At 47.1% G+C, this 16,952-nt stretch overlaps 1 protein-coding gene across 4 annotated transcripts in view; it reads left to right on the forward strand.

The window, feature by feature from the left end:
- The window catches only part of AMMECR1 (AMMECR nuclear protein 1), a 152,132-nt gene that overhangs the window by 25,802 nt on the left and 109,378 nt on the right, over positions 1-16,952 (forward strand). For all 4 annotated transcript variants that reach the window (XR_012670004.1, XR_012670006.1, XR_012670005.1 and 1 more), the window contains exon 2: positions 13,752-14,283. Coding sequence is in view for 1 of the 4 variants with exons in the window: in XM_048862717.2 (XP_048718674.1) it covers positions 13,752-14,283 (532 nt within the window). In the remaining 3 variants the exon portion in view is untranslated. The remainder of the gene's footprint in view (positions 1-13,751; positions 14,284-16,952) is intronic.

The following is a 16,952-nucleotide window of genomic DNA, read 5'->3' on the forward strand; positions in this document are numbered from 1 at the left end:
CGCAAAAAATTTCTTCTGTGCAAATTGTTATGCTTCTGTGCAAATTTTTGCACGTGCAGTGTTTTGCCATGTGCACGGGGTTTAAGATCTGTGTGCGCGTGCATTTAGAGTCCAATTCTGTGAGGCGCTGAGTGCCCTCACCTCCCACTGACTTTATTTATTCAGCAGTTGGTAGGACTGGGCCCCGAGACTTGCATATCTCCAGTAAAAAATGTTTTGAGATCATAGCAAAGAGTTAGCAGGGTGAAGCAGTGAACATGATTTGCTTAGCTTTTGATAGCGTACAAATAAAAAACAACGGTCTGCACTATGGAATAAGTGAAACCAGATTGGGGTGAGGATGAGAGAGGTGACTCATGCCATGCCATGAAGATTAGTATTACTGTGGCTACGCTAATGATTGCTAAAGTTGACAACGATGAAAGTAACAACTGCAATGAGGCACGTTTGGCTGGAACTCTGCTGGCATTTTGCCACAGCGGGTGATGTCTGCTATTAATTAATATACTATTTAAATCTTTTGGCTCTTTTAAGTGAATTTATTTAGTCTTTAGACTTTAGAAAGATTTCAGACTGACAGCACTGAAGTGCTGGCATCCACATTTACATATAAATTGTCAAAAATGAGTAAGCGAAGTAAGGTGATAAAACTGATGATCTTATGAAACCAGTCGCAGAAATGAGGAATCAGGTTTCAGAGTAGCAGCCGTGTTAGTCTGTATTCGCAAAAAGAAAAGGAGTTCTTGTGGCACCTTAAAGACTAACAAATTTAACTGAGCATAAGCTTTCGTGAGCTACAGCTCACTTCCTCGGATGAGCTGTAGCTCACGAAAGCTTATGCTCAAATAAATTTGTTAGTCTCTAAGGTGCCACAAGTACTCCTTTTTCTTTTTGAGAAATGAGGAAGACACTGTAATTCAGGATAACAGGTACAACCTAGAAATACAGGCAGATATGAAACTTAAGTAATCTAGTGTATCCAGTAGAAAAAAAAGAAAGGTAATGACTCTAGGAGGGGGAAAAACAAGGAAATATTAAATTAATAATCAACTGCTACAAAACCAGGCACTGAGTCTATGTTGTGTAATTACAAATTATAATAGTCTAAAATAGCACAGTTAATGAACAGTGGTTTAAAACATAAGTCAGTAATATTCTGTGATGCATGCATAAAGGTATTTAATACAAAGTGATTAGTGAAGCCCCATTTGGAACAACATGAGCAGTTCTTGGCCAACTTGCCATTAACAGGTTTTTTATAGTAATAGAGCAGCAGAGGGTAAGCAGAAGGATTCAATTATTGTTTTGCTATTCAAAAAAAGCTTAAAGAAAAAGGTTTTTTAGTCTTTGGGGGAAAGTGTCTCTCATTTCTCTGAAGGGTTAGACAGAATATTGCTTCTGTGCTATTTGAGCTTGTGTGAAATACCAGAGCAAGGGAGCATGAACATAAGCTAAGAAGAGTTGGACATTAGAGGAATGTAGGTAGAATTCCTTTACACAGAAAGCTAGTTAATATATGCAATAAGCTCCCAAGAGCAGCAATCGGCAGAACTTATATAATTTAACAAGGACATTAAACAAGTATCTGAAATAAAAAAATGAGCATGAAAGGAACTCAAAAGGAAGAGGAAGATCAAAGTGGAATTTTTAAACTCTTTCCATTGTAACGTTTCCTGTCCTCCTAATCAGTAGCGGTATTTTGTTCATCAAAATTCACCGCCAGTTTACGTAATGACAGAAGCAAAAATGTAAGAAAACTAGGTTTCACATCAATTCTTTTAGATGAGATATAAAATTGAAGCCCTGACCACTTGTGATTGTTAAAGATTTGATAGCACACTTTGAAAAAAAAACCTGGCATGTGTCCTGGTTAGATTCCAACTTGAGTAATAACATTCTATTTACCTAAATTACTCATTCATTTAAAATGGATAAAGTATTCTTCACTTCCTGTCCTAAACTGTTGTTCAGCATTTGCTGTGTCCTGTTAAATAGTTGCCATGTTTCATCTGAGAAGTGGCTGCATTTCTGTGGTGGAAAAAGATAACTCTCTATTGTTCTAAATCATTAAGATAAATTTGTTAACCCAGCACTTTGGGCCATTTAGAAATGAGAGGTGCTACAAATATGTATGATCACTATCACTACATTCTCCAAGAAAAAGAAGGGAGGAGGCAAACTGCAAACAGCAACATCAAAAAACATGTCCTATAGATTACTGTTAATGTATTTGAGACAGATCCTGAGCTAACATAAATTGTAGTCCACTAACTTCATAGTAGAGATATGCTGAATTTATACCAGCTGAGGATCTATACATCTAAGTTAAATTTTGCTGTGAACATTGCATACGGGAAAAAATATATTTCAAAAAGTATGGGATGTTGCCTTAATATACTTTAGGAGTATTCCATTTCACAATGAATTTGTGAAAAGAACACACATGAAAATCTTACTATCTGTCCTTCTGTGGATTTACACATCTTGACATTTATTACAAAATGTTATACTTTTTATTAAAATTAATATTTTTCTGACTCCACTAACAGTTTCTAAATGTGACTGTTTTTAGTCTCTAATCAAAAGACCCTTTTGACATATGTACATACTGGGTTTGACAAGTCACTTTCTGGAATATTTAGAAAGTTTGCAGCAACAAAATCCAGGCCCAATGCTGTGATGGAAGTTCTGTACACAGATGATTTCGCGGTACTAAGACCTGTGTTTGTAGGAGAGTAAAAGACAATTGAAAGAAAATGTTAACTTTAAAATCACACAGAGATTGTTTTCAAAGCACGGTAAAGTTACACCATAGCTCAAAATGTGAAACGTGGCCAGGGTTCCAATAAAACAACATGCGGGGATCTTTTGTCTCCAAGCTGGCAGTGGTACCACATTCTGACATCAATTTTTGAGCAAAATTCAGAGGAGACTTCAATGATTATTCCATATGTGCAACAATAGCACGATATTGCCCTTGGTTGCTTGGAAACAACTACTGCTCACAGATATTGGCATACAACTTCCATTACAATCTATGGATTTTGTGCACATGTTCAGGACCTGATTCTTAACTGTGCCTAATATTCAAGGTGATATGGGGAAGACTTCAAAGGAGTCAGTTATGGCTCCCTGATCTAAGGGTTAGTTTTCAGCTGGCCCAGTTTAGAGCAGCTTAAACTTCCCCACTTTCCCCTTCAAAAACCTGACACCCTTTTCACAGGATATGAGGAGGAAGCAGAAAGAGCCAGAAGCTCACTGAGGTCCCACTCCGCTCCCTCCTTTCTCCTCTCCTCCTATAAGCAGTGGGACATCTCCTCTTCCCTCCCTCTCTGGGGACCGCATTTCAGCCTCAGCACACCCAGGCCTGGGAAAGTGTGTGTGAGGGGGAAAGAAGAACCACAGGAGCTGGGCAGATGTGGGGGTGATGAGAACCCACACATTTTCAGACCACTTAGCACTGGAAGGAGGAATCTGGCTCTCCCATAGGTGAGGAACTCTCTATGTTCAGGGAATCCTTAGTGGCCAGATCTGCCAGCTTTATGACAGACTGGGCAATGGAGGCCATAAGCAGGGGGTGAGAATCTGGCCTTCTGAAGGTAGAATTTGACCTATGAATTTTGGAGACTGTAGTAAGTAAAAGGCCTCTCAGATGAAAAATATCTTGTCTTTGATATAACAAAAACATGGGTTCCAAACACGCACATTTTACACATGTTTTGCAAGGAGGTATTCATAGAATAAAGTTAGAACTACTGTTGTTTAATATCTTCTACATTAATCCTGGAAAATGGAAAATAAAAATACTAAATTTTGAAAAGATGTTTTTCCCCTCTCCTTGCATTCCTCCATTTTTCCACTGCATCATACACAAACTGCACATCTTCATATTTAAGGCTCTGAATGGTCTATCCCCACCCTACCTATCAGCTCTCATTCACTATCAAGATGTTGACTCCCACCCTGTTCTGCCAATGGTGCTAGTCTTCATTGCCCACTTGTTACATTTTCAGACAAAACACCTTTGTGATTTCTCCCATGCTCCCACTCAAGAATGAGAGGAGCTCACTGGAAACATCAGCAAAGCCACCTCATTGCCCTCCTTCAAATCCCTCCTTCAAGTTATCCTCTGCCATGATGCCTTCAGAAAACTTGACAATGATTAGGAAGCTGGTGCGCTATGACTTCTGCCTATCATGCTGACCAATATTGTCGCATTGTTTCCTGTACTTCTGTCTTGTTTGTTGAAACCATTTTCTGACTCTCTCCTTATAAATAGATTGTAAGCTCCTCACAGCAGGTATTATCTCTTTATGTGTCTATACAGTGCCTAACACAATGGGGTCCTGACCCATGACCATGGTTCCTAGGCACTACCCCAATAAATAATCACAATGAAATAAGTATCACAAGGTGTATATTTTCTGCAATGCATCCAATAAAGTTTTATATCATTTTTTCCTTTTAAACATGTAGATATTAAAATTGCACTTGGCTGCAATAAATATTTTATATGAAAGCTTTTAATAATTATTTTCTAAATTTCTTGCACAGCCTGAGCAATCTTTTTAAAATTAGTCATGCTAAAATGTGTAAGGAAAGGGACCAAGGGAGACAAAGGAACTGATCCTACAAAGCTTCCCCATGCAAGTAGTCCCTTTGGACAATTTTTGTACACAAATTTCAACTGGTTCCTCTTGATCACTAGTGAGACCAAATAGTGGGTAACTCTAGGGCAGCTTTCACAGCAACTACTTGTAATGTACCTGTTCTGCAGAGAAAGAGAGGACTATGATTGTCCAGGGCTGTCATGAAGAGCCCCGTTAGAGTGAGTGGCAGTTTTCCCTTGACTTCAAAGGGAGTTGGATTGCCCTCTGAGATACCCCTTTTTCTAAGCACTAAATTTGCTTAGTATTTTTAGAGAAGAGTAATGCTTGGGAGTATCCTTAAATCATTTGGAAGTATCTTCACACAAGTAAGTAAGCGCTTCTTGGTTTAATTTGTCCCATCAGTATTGGTCTAACAGGATTGCCAAGAGCATTGCTATTGACACTGAATGTGAAAAATCAATTTAATTCAGTCCATAGGTTTTTCCTATCTTTTCCCTGGATTTTTAAAGTAATCAAGTGCAAACTCTAGATTCTTTGTGACTTTAGAATATGAGGCTGATCTTGAGGTGAATTCAAGGCAAGAAATAGTGCTCAAAAGTAGCAATAGTAAGGAAAAACTACCACATTTATCATTTGTGATTGGACAAATCAAGTCTAAATTGAATTCATTTCACCAAACCACAATGCTAGTGTCTGCTCATATCTTTAAAAGATTTACATTAATGTTCACACTGATTTCACTTACATATATGACTGTATGTAAAGGCAGAGCAGAATCACTATGCAACAGGAAAAGATCTACAGTTAGCAAAATAAAGAAGTACTGTATAAAAAGAAGAAAAAGAATGGACTCAGAGTTCCCTTTAACAAGAAACGTAAATGGAATTGAACGCTAATAACACATGCACAAGATTTAACTTAAGCTAGGGGCTAATAAAAACAAATCTTAGCGTTTTGCAAAGCTGGCAGATTCTGCAGGACAAAATAACCCTTTTTTCAAGCATGAATGGAAATTTTCCACTGAACTTGGCACATTTTTCCACAGGTCTAAATTTCTCTCCAAGCCAAGAAGCTGATAATACAGCTAATACATTTAGAATACTCTTGTATTCTATTGCACTAAAAATACAATTCTACATGTTCTACTTTCTCTTTGATAACAAAATTTGACTTTATACATAACCCTGCATGCTCAAGGTATACAGAAAAGCACTTGAATTAGGTAGGGTAGTAGTTCAGTGACTACTCAGACTAGTAAGTTTGCAGGCAAATGGAGCAGCCAATGTGGGATCAAAAATAGCTCATATGCATCAATAGACAATAAAATACATTTTACTGAGAGAGAGGGAATATTGCCCAGGATATTGACATATTTGCTTCTCTATTCAAGAAGTGCCCTGGAATTTTTAATTTTATCTGGGATAGCCACAGGAGATAAGCAGAAAGCACACCCAAGGGACATCACTTCTAACAATATAGTATTGTTCTCAGTACTGCACTGGAGTATCAGCTCTAGGTAAGAAAGCCAGGCCTGGGGGAACAACCCGAGCCCTACAATTTTCTGTCCCAAAGGGCAGAGTGATATTACCTGTGCTGTACGGACAACATTCACTAGCAACATTTCACTATGTGGTTACAGAAGCTAAGCAAATCTAGGTATTAAACTTTTATAATTACTTGAATATTTTTATCCATGCTAATGTTAAATCATAGAATCATAGAATATCAGGGTTGGAAGGGACCTCAGGAGGTCATCTAGTCCAACCCCCTGCTCAAAGCAGGGCCAATCCCCAACTAAATCTTCCCAGCCAGGGCTTTGTCAAGCCTGACCTTAAAAATATCTAAGGAAGGAGATTCCACCACCTCCCTAGGTAACGCATTCCAGTGTTTCACCACCCTCCTAGTGAAAAAGTTTTTCCTAATATCCAACCTAAACCTCCCCCACTGCAACTTGAGACCGTTACTCCTTGTTCTGTCATCAGCTACCACTGAGAACAGTCTAGAGCCATCCTCTTTGGAACCCCCTTTCAGGTAGTTGAAAGCAGCTATCAAATCCCCCCTCTTCCGCAGACTAAACAATCCCAGTTCCCTCAGCCTCTCCTCATAAGTCATGTCTTCCAGTCCCCTAATCATTTTTGTTGCCCTCCGCTGGACGTTTTCCAATTTTTCCACATCCTTCTTGTAATGTGGGGCCCAAAACTGGACACAGTACTCCAGATGAGGCCTCACCAATGTCGACTAGAGGGGAACGATCACGTCCCTCGATCTGCTGGCAGTGCCCCTACGTATACATCCCAAAATGCCATTGGCCTTCTTGGCAACAAGGGCACACTGTTGACTCATATCCAGCCTCTTGTCCACTGTAACCCCTAGGTCCTTTTCTGCAGAACTGCTGCCGAGCCATTCGGTCCCTAGTCTGTAGTGGTGCATGGGATTCTTCCGTCCTAAGTGCAGGACTCTGCACTTGTCCTTGTTGAACCTCATGAGATTTCTTTTGGCCCAATCCTCTAATTTGTGTAGGGCCCTCTGTATCCTATCCAGTGTATCTACCCTCCAGTGTATCTACCTCTCCTCCCAGTTTAGTGTCATCTGCAAACTTGCTGAAGGTGCAATCCACATCATCCTCCAGATCATTTATGAAGATATTGAACAAAACCGGCCCGAGGACACACTTGATACCGGCTGCCAACTAGACATGGAGCCATTGATCGCTACCTGTTGAGACCGACAATCTAGCGAACTTTCTATCCACCTTATAGTCCATTCATCCAGCCCATACTTCTTTAACTTGCTGGCAAGAATACTGTGGGAGACCGTGTCAAAAGTTTGCTAAAGTCAAGGAACTACACGTCCACCGCTTTCCCCTCATCCACAAAGGCAGTGTGTTTAAAATCTAGAAAGAGACAGAACTCAATACCTGCAGACATAGGTGCGAACTCCGTCGGTGTCCGGGGTTGGAGCACCACGGGGAATAGGGGAGGGGTCCAATTGGGGCAGGGAGGGGGCATGGTCAGGGTGGGGCTGGGGGCGCACAAGCACCCACCGGCGCCTGTACCTGCAGAGGCTGTTCCTCCAAAAGTAACAGAAGGTTGAATGAATTTCAAAAGTGGAGAAGACTGCCCTTTTTGGAAGACGGACTTTAATGTTACTTGAGAAAGGGGAAACTGGGTTTCTTCTTTTTTAACTATTCACCAATCCCAACTAGAAACAAAAAATTCAAAGATGGGAAAGGCTGAATTATATAATTTAATTCCTCTCCCTGCCTACATGGGACTGTTCTCTTCATTTTTTGTTGCTTGCAGCTTTGATTGTAACTGATCTCATAAACAAAGCAGACTAAGTTTTAGGCAAGAGGCCTACACCATCAATCTGGTCCTCTTAACGTACCCTTTTTACACACATGCACATCATCCATCACTTGAAATTTTATTATGTCTACTTTAAAATGAGGTATGATTGGAGCTGTCAAATGTTGTGATTACCATAGAAACAGGGATAGATAATATCAACATGTTAAAATGACCACTTTGAAATATTTGCATTTGTTTCTGTTAGTTTAATGACTTTATGTATTATTTCAAGACATAAAATTGGATTTCTTTGTGACCTCAAAGCATAATAACAGCAATCTCAAGGGTAAAACAAAATCTAAGAATACATTTGTACAGGTATCATGAAAATGTAATAGCATTGGTGACATTTCTAGTGATCATCATCAAGATCTTGTTCGTCATTATAATCTCTGACGAGAATGTGTGGGTTACCACAGTCTTCGTTACCTTGACATGTACACAGTTCTGTGCAGGAAAGATTTTTTTTAACTACAGACACAGTTGATTGTGCAGTGACCCCTGCTGGCACAGGCATAAATAACATCAAATGCCACTGGCTCCTTGAAGAACAAAAGAAGTAGTTCACCCATCCACATTCTCCATCCATGTTGCAATGGTGACCCAATATCTGGTTTATCTATGTGCAAAGATATCCAAATCTTTGTTTGCCAAGATGTTCTTTTGACTTGTTCTGGAAAACTGTCCTCATACAGTGTGTGTTTGGCCAGTGACTTTTTGTTTTTGATGGCTAAATTGAGGCACAAGCAATTCAGGTCTCTGTGGTCCTCCTTTTCTTTTTTATTCTGGTCATACAGAACTGCTACCAACTTCCTTGCTGCAGAAATTGTGACTTGTCCATCACACTCTCCAAAGTAGTAAACTCCCTTTGTTTTGACATTAAACATAGATTTTTTCCCTAATACCAAATATTGATGACACAGAGTCACATCCTGTTAATGCACATACAGCAGGAAGTATGTTGCAGAAATTAGGAGTGAGTGCTCCATAAATTGCATGCACAGGTATGAAGTGACGCTTGTCAGTTGTGCTGATAATGGTGCCTGTTTCAACCCAGATGTTATCTGTGTGTTCCAATTTTGGAAAGCAGTGAACAGCAAGGACCAAAACATCTGCAACAGGTGATCTAATTATTATGATTCCTTTGACACCAAAAGACATGGGAATATACAGGATGAAGAAGCATCCTTTTGTCCACTTCCTCTTGAGTACTGTACAAGTCTTGAGCTTCTTCAAAAGCTCTACTAGTGATGGACTTTGCCACTTCACCATTGGGAAAGTCTCCAGCAAAAAGGAATGTTTATGTTGGGTGTTCTCGTACACTCTCAAGTGCATTTTGAACCATATTTTAACAGAGGAATTTTACAAGTGACTGATTGTTGGATGCCATGTTTAGAAGCTTTTTACAGGGTTTCCATCAATCACCTGGTATTTCTTGCATCTAATGTTAGATCCTATGTGGCACTGTCTTTCTGCTGTTTTCAGAGTTACTGTTGTCAAATATGTCAAAGACTTCAATTACAGGATTAGCTTTGTCAAATCCTTTTAGGACCTGCCTCAAGTACTCAGCAGCCAATTCATCGAATGTGTGGAATTTGTTTCTAGCCATTATTTCTATGACAACCATGGCATCTCTGATAAACACTGTGGTTTCTTGGTTGCTCTTAGCTCATGGATTCTTTCAGTTTTAGCTTCCAGCTGATGCCCTAATTCAGTTTTGTCTGTTCTTCTCATTGTTCCATCAGCAGAGGAGAGGGATGTAGGTACAGGCCCTCTTGGGTGTTGATCTGAATTTATGGGCTAGTTTATTATGGCTTGCCAATGATCTGACCAGAAGATATTTAGGTTCTTGTCCCAATTCGGGCTCCAGGGTTAGAGAACACAGAAAGTTCAGCATTGTGAGAAGACCCTTGGGTTGTGTAGCAAGGACACTTATACTGAGGACAATACCAAATTGTTAAGATCTTTATTAAAATGAATGAAAGAATAATAAACAATATAAAACACAGAGTCACAAAGAAGTAATACAATTCTATGACCCCTGGTAGTAACATCTCTATTCTAAAAGACTACTTAAACTAGCATACTCACACCCTTCCCTGGAGACCTGGTAGTGGGAGACAGAGGACCAGCCTCGTCTCTGGCATGCCCGATGAATTCAATGGTCCAGACTTCCCAAATTGGTAGTGATTAGGTTCGAGTGTTGGGTAACTAAACTATATTGCAAAGCTGAGCTGATAGCTTGATAGAAGATAGGAAAAGAGCGACCCTCTTGCTGACATTTCCTTACATTTCAGCACAGTATTATCATCTCAGCTAACCTGGCATCCCCAGTAGGTGCATATGCAACTCCTGTGTAGGTGCTCTTCTTTGTTTCAAGCTTGTGGTTGAAACCAGTCCAAAATGGAATAACCTGAGTGTGAACAATAGCAATGCCATTTGGTGTTGGTATGACATCATGAGGTAGTCTTAAAAGACACCAGGAGAGATCTTGGACAGCGTTCATTTGTAGGTGACAAGAGTTTTTTTTCTAGAGTACTTTTTCGTGTAGAGTCAGTTCTGGATGTGTTCTAGGTTTTTCAAATGCTGCACATTGTATAAGAGACTCTGATTGCCTGTGGAGAGTAAATGACTTTTCTTTCCCATGCTTCAGTGATATTTCTTGTGACATCGAACTATCTGCAGGCTGTCCTTGAATTACCACTCTAGCCATTGAATGGCACATATTCTTTCTATCAATGGTCTCTACGTTGATGTCTATATTATCGTCTCCTTCATGAATGAGATTTCTGTCAGCATGAAGCGGTACAATTCCATTTGGAATGAACACGACTTGCTAATTCAGTTTTTGCAGCACTAGTGATGAACAGCCTCAGCTCACTATAACTGTTGCAGAATCCAAGAAAATGTAGGATGCCAATTAAATTGTGAGACCCAAGCTCATGCTGTAGCTGTGCAGCAAGGCTATTATGTGCAGTGGTACGATAATTTTGGAACTGTTAAATACTATGCACTTTGAAACGGAGAGCACCTTCTCTGAATGTTTTCTGAAGGATGGTACTCATTGCTGGCTGAATTATATACTGCTTTATCTATCAACCAATATACGAACTCCTGCACCAATAAGGAAACAAAAGTACTGACCTCTGTAAACTAGAATCACCTAGCTTTAGATAAGATTATGAGGCTTTATAATAGCTATTTCAGCTGAAGGACTGAAGCAACATTATACAAAACCACTTGTTCATTTGAAAACTGTTCATCAGGCTCTCTCAGCAGAACATCCACAAAACATTTGGATGACTTAAGTTCCTGCTTCAGATTGCTAGCAACTTGGATAGCATCAGATAATGTTATTGTGCTGCATAGAACAATGGTAGATTTGCCTTGTCCATGCTGTGAATGAAATGAACTTGCAGAATCATAACATTTTTCGAAGCTTGCCTATTATGTGCTAGTGGAATAGCTTGCAGTTTCTACATCTGAGGGAAGTAGGGCTTTATATCTTTGTAGCATCTTGGACAGAGAAGAGCCTTCTTGTTGTACATCAGATTCTCGCGCTTTTCAATCAGCTAATAAAATGCAATGTCATAAGGTGACAATGTTATTGCAGTATAACCAGATAGTTTTGCTTTAAGATTTGTTTTACTCAAGGAGGAAGAAAGGCATGCTGAGTTATAAACTGAATCCTTAGCAATCAAGACTTCCACAGATATTCCATGCAACGTCATCTCTTCTTTGAAGTGCTGCTCCCCCTTAGATTGATTGCTCTCGCAAATGTTTCTATTTTAGGAAGTTTCTGTCCAGCACTGGTGACTTTTGACAGTTTTGCATTCTTTTAATTTTCTTGACAAATAACACATTTTTCAAAGTTTGTGAAGTTTTTTTTTCTCTTTATTGTAAGCAGAGGGAGGTATTCATGTAGTTCCAGAAATTGTCATCTCTAACAGCAATGTGGCCTGTATATACGTGTCACTGAATTAAAAAGCTAGTTTCTAGAAAATTTCAAAAGCTTGTACTGCATGCGTAGGCAATTAAATTAAAACCTTCCACCAGCAGACTAGATGCTACATTGTATGTACAAAAGTTTACAAATGGAGAGGCTTTACATTAGGAATTCACATACATTTACATCTATCCACTATGCAGCATAAACAATGGACAGGCAATCTACTGCTCCTGGTGCACATGACACTGATCTGGATAGCAAATTTTACTGACAATATAGAACACTATTATAATCACATGTGAGATACTTCAACAATTAAGAATATGTGATGTGAAAATATTTCATGTTAGTATATTGCAAAATGCTCATATTTGCTATTTTTGTTGCACACTAAACAGCTTCATCATTTCTAAAAATAAATACTTGCTCATGCAAAAATCAATAACACTCTACACTGTCATTTGGTAGTTTTGACCAATAAACACCACAATAAGGTGTTGATATTAACTTAAACATTAAGAACTGTAGTCAGAGTCATGTGGCAGTGTTTCTGGAACTGTGCAATAAATGACACTTTCTCATTTTGGATACCATTGTTTCACCTCGCCTACAGGCTTACGGCACCACTTGACAGCTCCACATCCGAGCTCATCTAAATGTACATAACATAAGCTTTAAAATGATATATGATGTGGGTGGGAGGGTGGTTACATTAAATTCCAAAAATATGGCTCTTTTTGGAGAATTGCCGCATGCCTATTTAGGCAACTTTTTGGATGGAAGCCTCTCCAACTCACCAGGAAGTGGAGTTGTAGATTTAGCAAGTGGTACTCTTCCCTTTAAGTCCACAATGAATCAATGCCTAGGACTGTGCTAGGACATTGCTGTGATGCTGTTTTCAGCGTAAGATGTAAAACTGAGCTCCTGACCAGTCCTGGCCCTAAAAGTTCCCTTGAGATTTTCTGAGGCTGCATTCTAATTTGGATAATGATTTTCTGCCTATACAAATTTCCCCGGCTGTTTCAACTACATATGATATTCTTAACTCCCTGCCTAAATAGTTTTGTAGCACTGCTGTTCTCTCTGTTAAAAAGCTGCCAGTTTCCACGTCAGCGATAGCTGCATTTTAGTGATGGGTGAGGCCAGTCCTCTTCGTATATATAGTTTTTAAAATGTTTCATGCTCCTTTGAGATGTAAAGTATACACGTAAACTATTATTCTTCAGGTTGCAGAGTAGCAGCCGTGTTAGTCTGTATTCGCAAAAAGAAAAGGAGGACTTGTGGCACCTGAGAGACTAGTGTTTTAGCCAGTGCAGTTTTAACACGTGCATGTTCCCTCGCTTCCCTGGGGACAGAGCTCCTCTGAAAGAAGGCAAAGCACTGGACAAGTCCACCAGGGTCACGCCCGCTTGCCCCCTGGGCTGCTGGCCTCAGCACAGTCTTCACTGAACCCCGTCCCCGCGGCCAGCCATCCCAGGACTGCCTGGTTTGTGGGCGCAGTCGGGGCTCCCTGCAGTGCTCCCGCTGGCTGACTCACACACCTCCCTGGCGGCTTCTTTCCCCCTCCGAAGCGAAAGCCAACCCAGGTCATTTGCGTTGTGCCAGTCGGACACTGTCAGCCGCCTCCTCGGGCTCGCGGGGCCCGGCCGGGGCTCTTCGGCACGCGGGGGGGTTGAGGACCCTTCCCCGGCGGGAGGCGGCGCGGGGGGACGAGGAGCTGCCGGCCGGGGCGGGGGGGCGGCGAAGCTGTCTGCGAGGCGCGGGGCCTGGCACGCCGGGGCGGCTCTAACTCCCCTCTCCCTTTCTCCCCATTCATCCTTCCCTGCCCCCTCCCCGTTGCAGGCGGAGCGGGCCCGGGAGGAGGCGGAGCAGGCGGCCGCACGTCCCCCGGCCGGCCGGCCGGCCCCCCCGCTATGGGTCGGAAGCGCTGCGTGGGGGGAGACGGCTCCAAGATGGCGGCGGGTTGCTGCGGGGTGAAGAAGCAGAAACTCTCCAGTTCCCCTCCCTCGGGCTCGGCCGGCCCGGGGGGCGGCGGCGGCAGCTCCCACTGCGGCGGGGCGGCGGCAGCGGGCGGCGAGCCGGGGGCGCTACCCCCGCCGGGGATCGCCCGCCTCAACGGCCTGGGGGGGCTGGCGGGGGGCGCCGCCGGTTGCGTCCTGTCCCCGCCGCTGCCGCCCAGCTGCGGCGGGGGCCCTGGCGGCCTCTCCCCCCCGGCCGCCTCGCTGCTCGCCTCCCCCGGGGCCGGCTCCAGCGGGCCCGGCTGCAGGAAGATGGTGGTGTCGGCCGAGATGTGCTGCTTCTGCTTCGATGTGCTCTACTGTCACCTGTACGGCTACCAGCCCCCGCGGAGCCCCCGCTTCACCAACGACCCCTAGTGAGTACCCGGCTCCGGCCCCCCGAACAGCGCCCCCTCGCGAGTACCCGGCCCCGGCCCCCCGAACAGCGCCCCCTCGCGAGTACCCGGCCCCGGCCCCCCGAACAGCGCCCCCTCGCGAGTACCCGGCCCCGGCCCCCCGAACAGCGCCCCCTCGCGAGTACCCGGCCCCGGCCCCGGCCCCCCGCACAGCGCCCCCTCGCGAGTACCCGGCTCCGGCCCCGGCCCCCCGAACAGCGCCCCCTCGCGAGTACCCGGCCCCGGCCCCCCGCACAGCGCCCCCTCGCGAGTACCCGGCTCCGGCCCCGGCCCCCCGCACAGCGCCCCCTCGCGAGTACCCGGCTCCGGCCCCGGCCCCCCGAACAGCGCCCCCTCGCGAGTACCCGGCTCCGGCCCCTTCCCCCGAACAGCGCCCCCTCGCGAGTACCCGGCCCCGGCCCCCCGAACAGCGCCCCCTCGCGAGTACCCGGCCCCGGCCCCCCGAACAGCGCCCCCTCGCGAGTACCCGGCCCCGGCCCCCCGAACAGCGCCCCCTCGCGAGTACCCGGCCCCGGCCCCGGCCCCCCGAACAGCGCCCCCTCGCGAGTACCCGGCCCCGGCCCCCCGCACAGCGCCCCCTCGCGAGTACCCGGCTCCGGCCCCGGCCCCCCGAACAGCGCCCCCTCGCGAGTACCCGGCTCCGGCCCCGGCCCCCCGAACAGCGCCCCCTCGCGAGTACCCGGCTCCGGCCCCGGCCCCCCGAACAGCGCCCCCTCGCGAGTACCCGGCTCCGGCCCCGGCCCCCCGAACAGCGCCCCCTCGCGAGTACCCGGCTCCGGCCCCGGCCCCCCGAACAGCGCCCCCTCGCGAGTACCCGGCTCCGGCCCCTTCCCCCGAACAGCGCCCCCTCGCGAGTACCCGGCCCCGGCCCCTTCCCCCGAACAGCGCCCCCTCGCGAGTACCCGGCCCCGGCCCCTTCCCCCGAACAGCGCCCCCTCGCGAGTACCCGGCCCCGGCCCCTTCCCCCGAACAGCGCCCCCTCGCGAGTACCCGGCCCCGGCCCCTTCCCCCGAACAGCGCCCCCTCGCGAGTACCCGGCCCCGGCCCCTTCCCCCGAACAGCGCCCCCTCGCGAGTACCCGGCCCCGGCCCCTTCCCCCGAACAGCGCCCCCTCGCGAGTACCCGGCCCCGGCCCCTTCCCCCGAACAGCGCCCCCTCGCGAGTACCCGGCCCCGGCCCCTTCCCCCGAACAGCGCCCCCTCGCGAGTACCCGGCCCCGGCCCCTTCCCCCGAACAGCGCCCCCTCGCGAGTACCCGGCCCCGGCCCCTTCCCCCGAACAGCGCCCCCTCGCGAGTACCCGGCCCCGGCCCCTTCCCCCGAACAGCGCCCCCTCGCGAGTACCCGGCCCCGGCCCCTGCCCCCCGAACAGCGCCCCCTCGCGAGTACCCGGCTCCGGCCCCTTCCCCCCGAACAGCGCCCCCTCGCGAGTACCCGGCTCCGGCCCCTTCCCCCGAACAGCGCCCCCTCGCGAGTACCCGGCCCCGGCCCCCCGAACAGCGCCCCCTCGCGAGTACCCGGCCCCGGCCCCCCGAACAGCGTCCCCTAGTGAGTACCTGGCTCCGGCCCATGCCCTGTGCTCCGGTCCCCCGTAGTACCCGCTAGTGAGTATCCGGCCCCAGCCCCTCGCAGTGCCCTCTAGTGAGTACCCGGCCCCTGCCCCCAGGACTCCTGTCCGTGCCAGCGCCCCCTTGTGAGTACCTGGCTCCAGCCCTGCAGGCTCCTGCCCCCGGGCTCTTGTCCCCGCCAGCGCCCCATAGTGAGTACCTGGCTCCTGCCCTGGGCTCCTGTCCCTGAGCTCTGGCCCCTTGCCAGCACCCCCTAGTGAGTACCCAGCTATGGCCCCCTCCCCCGGGCTCCTGTCCCCACCAGCATCCCCCCTTGTGAGTACCTGGCTCTGGCCCTGGGCTCCTGTCCACAGGCATCTCCCGCCGCCAGCACCCCCTTGTGAGTACCCTGCTCCAGCCCTGGGCTGTTGCCCCCAGGCTCCGCCCCTTGCCAGTGCCCCCTAGTGAGTGCCTGGCTCTGGCCCCAGCTCCTGTCCCTGCCCCGGCACCTCCCCCCAACAGCACCCCCTAGTGAGTACCCAGCTCCGGCCCTGGGCTCCTGCCCCCGGGCTTTGGCCCACTGCCACCCCCCCCAGTGAATACCTGGCTCCTGCCCCCTGGCTCTGACTCCGTCAGCGCCCCCTAGTGAGTACCCGGCTCCAGCCCCTGGGCACCCCCAGGCACCCTGTTCTGGGCACCCCTGGGCACCCTGCCACCCCTTACCAGTGACCCATAGTGAGTTCGCCACACTCTGCCCCATATACCCTCCCCAGGCACCATATCCCAGTGCACCTTCTCCTTCCCAGCTGCCACATACCCCATTTCATCAGTGAGCTCCACTGAGGACTCCACGTCAGGCACCACGCCCCATATTGTCTGTACCCCTCACTCCATACAGCTACCAGCCCTCTCTTTACCAATGACCACTAGTGAGTATCCCCGACTGGGCACCTTGCCCCCATTTACTCCCTACACCATACCACACCACATACAGCTGCCAGGCCCAGCAGAGCCCCTGCTTCATCAATGACCCCTACTGAGTGGTCCACACTGGGCTCCATACTGTCCCTTTGCATCCCATGCTC

This window comes from Caretta caretta, chromosome 9 (assembly GCF_965140235.1).
Source record: "Caretta caretta isolate rCarCar2 chromosome 9, rCarCar1.hap1, whole genome shotgun sequence".
NCBI lineage: Eukaryota > Metazoa > Chordata > Testudines > Cheloniidae > Caretta > Caretta caretta.